This window comes from Humulus lupulus, chromosome 8 (assembly GCF_963169125.1).
Source record: "Humulus lupulus chromosome 8, drHumLupu1.1, whole genome shotgun sequence".
NCBI classification, from domain to species: Eukaryota; Viridiplantae; Streptophyta; class Magnoliopsida; order Rosales; family Cannabaceae; genus Humulus; species Humulus lupulus.
In genome coordinates this window covers 183,128,589-183,134,404 of record NC_084800.1, presented here as the reverse complement: position 1 = coordinate 183,134,404, position 5,816 = coordinate 183,128,589, and the positions used below count along the sequence as shown (strand labels likewise).

The 5,816-nt window shown below is 40.4% G+C and overlaps 1 protein-coding gene across 1 annotated transcript; it reads right to left on the bottom strand.

Moving 5' to 3' along the window:
- Positions 1 to 4,339: 4,339 nt before the first annotated feature.
- LOC133796320 (probable transcription factor At1g11510) lies at positions 4,340 to 5,566 on the bottom strand. Its single transcript, XM_062233790.1, has one exon. The coding sequence runs from the start codon at positions 5,564 to 5,566 to the stop codon at positions 4,340 to 4,342; it is 1,227 nt and encodes a 408-aa protein (XP_062089774.1).
- Positions 5,567 to 5,816: the final 250 nt, after the last annotated feature.

Below are 5,816 nucleotides of genomic sequence, written 5' to 3'. Positions count from 1 at the left end.
TCTTTAGCAGCTCTTCAATATACATGCTTTAAGTCAAATACAGCCCCGTATCATCTCTGTATACTTCTATTCCAAGAAAGAAGTGAAGTGGTCCTAGATCCTTCAATGAGAACTTCTTGTTCAGATTTGTAATGAAGCTTTCAACTCTCTTGACATTGTTCCCTGTGACAATAATGTCATCAACATAAATCAAAATAAGAATAATGTCAGTGGATGTTTTTAGATAGAACAGGGAAGTGTCTGCCTTTGAATGCTTGAAATTCCATGTCAGAAGTGTGTCTTTTAGTTGATCAAACCAGGCTCTAGGAGCTTGCTTCAATTCGTACAGAGATTTGTTTAATTTACACACAAAGATTTCTTTCCCTTTTTCTTCATAACCCTGCAGTTGTGTCATGTAGACACCCTCTTCTAATACTCCATTCAGAAAAGCATTGTATATATCTAGCTGCTTTATGATCCAGTTTCTTGATGCAGCTATGGTGAGAATGATTCTCACAGTGGATGGTTTGATTACTGGACTGAAAGTTTCACCAAAGTCAACCCTTGGTCTTTGATGAAACCCCTTGGCAACAAGTCTGGCTTTGAGTCTTTGGAAAGATCTATCAGCATTTTGTTTAATTCTGTAGACCCATTTATTGCCTACCAAATTGAAGGTGTTAGATGGTGGTACAAGTATCCATGTCTTGTTTCGTTTGAGAGCATAATATTCTTCATCCATTGCTTCTTTCCAACCAGCATGAGCCAAGGCTTCCTGGATAGTTTTTGGTACCTGTGGAAGCTCAGTTTGACTGATGAATGCTCGAGGTTTGAATATACCAGCTTTTCCTCTAGTGACCATAGGGTGAGTGGACTGCAATGTGGCTGTTTGATGTGTCTGGTGTGGTTCAGGTTCAACGGTATCATGACACTCATGACCAGCATCTGTTTCAGGCTCATCAACATCAAAAAACAAGGGTGAGGTAGCAGGTGCGAGTGAAGTGGAATGAGTACTATTACCCCCTGCTGAAACTGAAACAGTACCAGGAGAAAGAAGAGAAGCTGGAGATACCTGTTGTGGTGATGAGGCAGAAGAGGCATCAGATTCTCCAAGGGAAGTTGTGTGAGAAGAACCTGCAGGTTGGGAAAAAATTGGAACAAGAAGAGAGGACCAAGTGGAACTGTGAATAATGACAGGTTCTGGTGTTTGAAATTTGTTAAGAAATCCATGTTGAAAGGGGAAATCAAGTTCATTAAAAACAACATTGCGAGATATATATATATACGACCAGTGGGACTCAAACATTTATAACCCTTGTAAGACTCATTGAACCCGAGATTGACACATTTGATCGAGTGGAATTGGAATTTGTGGCTTTGGTATGGTCTAAGGCAAGGAAAACAGGCTGCTCCAAAGGTTTTTAAAAAATTATAGTCAGGTTTACAGGAATGGATCATCTCATAGGGTGATTTGTGAGCCAAAACTGGTGTTGGTAATCGGTTAATTAAAAAGACAGCAGTAGTGAAAGCATCACACCAGTATTTCAGTGGCATGTGAGCTTGGGCAAGCAAAGTGAGTCCCATTTCGACAATATGTCGATGTTTGCGTTCAGCTCTGCCATTTTGAGCTGAGGTATGTGGACAAGGGTGTTGAAATTCAATGCCATGTGTTTTAACAAGATCATTGAAAGTCTAAACTCCCCTCCCCAATCTGTTCTTAGACATTTAATCTTCCTTTCAAACTTTGTTTCAGACATGGCTTTGAATTGAAGAAAAGCATCAAGTGCCTCATGCTTGAATTTTAGTGGGTAAAGCCATGTGAACCTGCTGAAATCGTCAACAAAATGAATGTAATATCGATAATTTGTGTTAGATGAAATTGGTGCTGGTCCCCACAAGTCAGTGTGAACCAGATCCAATATATTTTTTGCACGATTATGAGAGCTTTTGAAAGGAAGAGCATGAGATTTTTCATATTGGCAAGCATCACAAAACGATTTCATTGCATTTTGAGAGACTCTTACATTAGTTGACTCAAGAACATGACTTAGAACTTTAGATGAGGGGTGGCCTAATCTCCTATGCCACACATCTATTTTGGAATTTAAAGACTTTTCAGTTTTAAGCTGAGTTACATTGACACTAGAAACTGCTGCAACACCAGAGAAGGGAGTGTGTTTACTTTCGGTTAAGTGACTTGGGAGAGAGGTTCCTGGTTTTGATGGAGATGAGATCTGGTATAGTCCTTCCTTAAGCACCCCTTGGAGCAGAGCCTTCCTTGTTGCCTTGTCCTTAATCACACAACAATCAGCATAAAACTCAATGAGCAAATCATTATCAGCAGCAAGTTTATAAATGCTTATGAGATTTTTGGCTATTTTAGTACATGTAATATTTCTTTTAAACACAGAAATTTCCCACAATTAGTTTGTAAATAGCCTGTACCAATGTGAGAGATAGCAAGTTTATTACCATTACCCACAGTAACTGTCTCCTTACCACCATACTCCTGTTTTTGATTCATGACTGAGGCATCAGCAGTGATGTGGTTACTTGCCCCACTATCAGCAAACCAGAGATCACTATCAACCACTTTAGGTCCAGCTATGAAGGCATTGGGGTTGTTTTTGAACTGTTGTTGCTGAGTTCCACCAGAATCGCCTCCCATGTGACTTTCATCATACCTGTTGTAACAGACAGCAGCTGAGTGACCATACTTGCCACAAATTTGGCAAGTAGGTCTCGATCCACCACCAGTACGACCCCTTCCACGAGATCTACCTCCATTGGAGCCTCCTCTGTTGCCAATAAACCGGTTGCCACCTTCAGAGTTGGTGTAGGGACTACGTCCTAGCCCAGGATTCGTGTTTTTAGCAGCTAGGTTTGCTTGAGGAGTCGTGGCAGAAGGTGTGTTCAGCATCCTGTTGGTGCTAGTCAATGTCTGCAACCTTTCAATCTTGCTATCAAAACTCAGCAAAATGTCTTGCAGCTCCTGCCAGGTGGTTTTGGATCGGGCTTCAATCTGGACAACGATTGAAATATATTCAGCATCAAGACCTGATAAGACATTGGCCACCAGGTGAGCTTCAGGATAAGGGTCTCCAGCCAGAGCCAAAGTATCGGCCCAGTTCTTCTTCTGTCTCAAATATTCTGTCATAGACAAGTGTCCCTTCCTTGTGGTTTGAATGTAGGTGCGCAGATCATCCATTCTAGCGCGGGAATAAGCTCCATAGAGATTCTCCAGAGCTTGCCACAACCCTGCTGCTGTGGCCGACCCCATCACCTCTGTTGCAATAGCTTCTGTCATGGAGCTGTACAACCAGCCCATGAGAAGCTGATCATTGATCAGCCAGTGTTTAAAGTCAGGATTAACCTGAACAACTCCATCGGTACCTGCAGGCAAAAATTCAAGTGGACAGACTTTAGCACCAGTAAGATAACCTTCTAGTCTATGACCTCTTACAATGATGGATACCATGGTTTTCCACAGGGTGTAGTTGTTACGGTCCAACTTGAGAGAAAAGGGCTGGTTGAGGGTGCTGAAGTGTTGAGGATAAGCATGGGCGAGCTGAGATGCAGAGGCTTCATTTCGGGTGATGGAAGGGAGTTGAGCAGCAGGGTTTTCTGCAGTTGAGCTTGCTTCTTGAGCAGAGGCTCCATCATGTGGATTCGGCGGGGAGGCCATTGGGCGTTTTCCTTTCTTGCTCTGATACCAAGTGAAGAATATTGAATATGAAGGGATGTATTGATAAAATCTCAGCTCAGCTCTCAATGAGACTGAGCCATTCAATATATATAGTGAGGTAATTACATTCAAGGAGCTGTTAGGCCATTACAGCTGGCAATGAGCCAATACAAAAAAACAAAAAAAAAAGAATAAAATCCTAACAGTATTCATAATCATTACATCATAATTCATGGGGGACCGCAAGGATATTCAGCACAGAAAACTATGCTAACAGATTTTGGAATATTCTTGACACCTCATTACACAAATATCAAGTATGAAATTCTTATTTCTCAACAGGGATGATGATCTAATTCCTCCCAATGATGTTCTTAATGGTATTCATAGTTTGATCATACATTTGGCTAAGAGATCTCTAGGGCTATATAGTGAACATTTGTGGAAAGGTCAAAATTCACTTTCTTTTTATCTTCTCGTTTTCTCCTTTTTAATCTTTTGGAAGCTGTTTTCTCACCCCAAAAAAAAAAAAAAAACGTCCGTACAATATTATAAATAAATATATATATATATAAATAATTGGATGAATAAGAAAGAAATTATATAGAACAAAGAGCTAAATTCCATTCAAATCTAAAATGTGGACAACATAACAGTGAAATGAAAACCTAAGAACACTCAATAGTGACGACCAAAACGTTTCCTATAAACATTAAGTTTCACACTTTGCATCTCAGATTCGAGTTTTCCTTTCATACTCAAATATTTGCACTCATCTTCCTTAAATTTCAACCACCTATCAGCCAAAGCATGTTTGGTGGATTTTTCAACCCAACTCAGATCTAAACCATGGTGAGACACATAATCCTTAAGCATGGACTGAATATTAGCTTTATTATTCTTAACCGTAGCATTGTTATGATCCGAGCTCTGTACTGGGATCGTATTGCCTTCATTAACAGCAGTATCAGCAGTACCCCAAATCATCCTTGAAAGTTGATACACTTTCTGGTGATGAGGATTGGAGAAACTTAACGAATCGTTACGATCACCACCTTTTCTCAGTTCATTGTCTAGAAATCGATTCTTAAGATTAGAAACTTTGTCAATCAACTGCTTCCGTGATAGGCGTGGTTCGAGTGCCAGTGATTCCGCTTTTGCAACAACAACATCGTACGAGTCACTGATGGTGTCGCCAATATTATTGTGATTTAAACCATTCTTTTCAATGAATTCAATAATGTTCTGTAAGACAAAGATCTCATCACATTCACTCCATACTCTATCACAAGAATCTGCAACTCCAACTCCAGCTTCAGCCTCAGCTTTATCAGCCACTTGCAGTACTTGCTTCATCTTCTTCTCCTTCGATGTCGAGACAGTTCCATTGCCATCCTCCATCATGGACAAAATTAAATCATGCTTGCTCTTCTTCTTTTTCTTTTTCTTCTTCTTCTTAAAAGTGGGTTTCGAATCAATTGCGAGAGCCGCATCCTCTTGATTCTTCTTCTTATTTTTCTTCTTCTTCTTCTTCTTTTTCTCCAAGGTCGAAACAGAGCCAATTGCGGTGGTGGCTTCCTGGGACAAATCCAAAACAGTCTGTTTGGGCCGCTTGAGGCCGGGCGGAGGCATTGCTTCGCAATCAGCCAGTTTCTTCTTCTTCTTCTTCTCTAAATCTGACTGAGTAGTATGGAGCTTGACAGGGGGTGGGGGTGGCATGGCTTTGGAATCGGCCAGTTGCTTCTTCAATCTTTCATTTTTAATCAGATCCAAATCTTTCTTAGAGGAGAGTTTGAGAGTGGGCAAGGGCATGGCTTTGGAATCCGTGGTCTGATTAGGCATTGATTGGTCGGAATCGGAAGAATCAGATTGGGAATCGGGTACTACAGCTTCCTCATACTCCATTCTTTGGTTCTCGGGTGAGTGGTCTTGCCCTGAGAATGAGATTTCTTTTAATTCAACCATATGTGTATTCTATATTAGAAAGGATTGGAACAAGTAATCTATATAAAGAGAAGAGAGAAATCAGAGACTTGCCCGTATCGAAACGACTTAAAAAGAAAAAGGAAAATCTTAATGACGTTATAATTGGGAAAGGTCAATATATATACATACTAAACATATATATCTGCCATTAATAAAATATTCCATCTTC

Coding starts and splice junctions, on each gene's coding strand:
- LOC133796320 (XM_062233790.1), bottom strand. CDS start 5,566: ATGGAGTATGAGGAAGCTGTAGTACCCGATTCCCAATCTGATTCTTCC.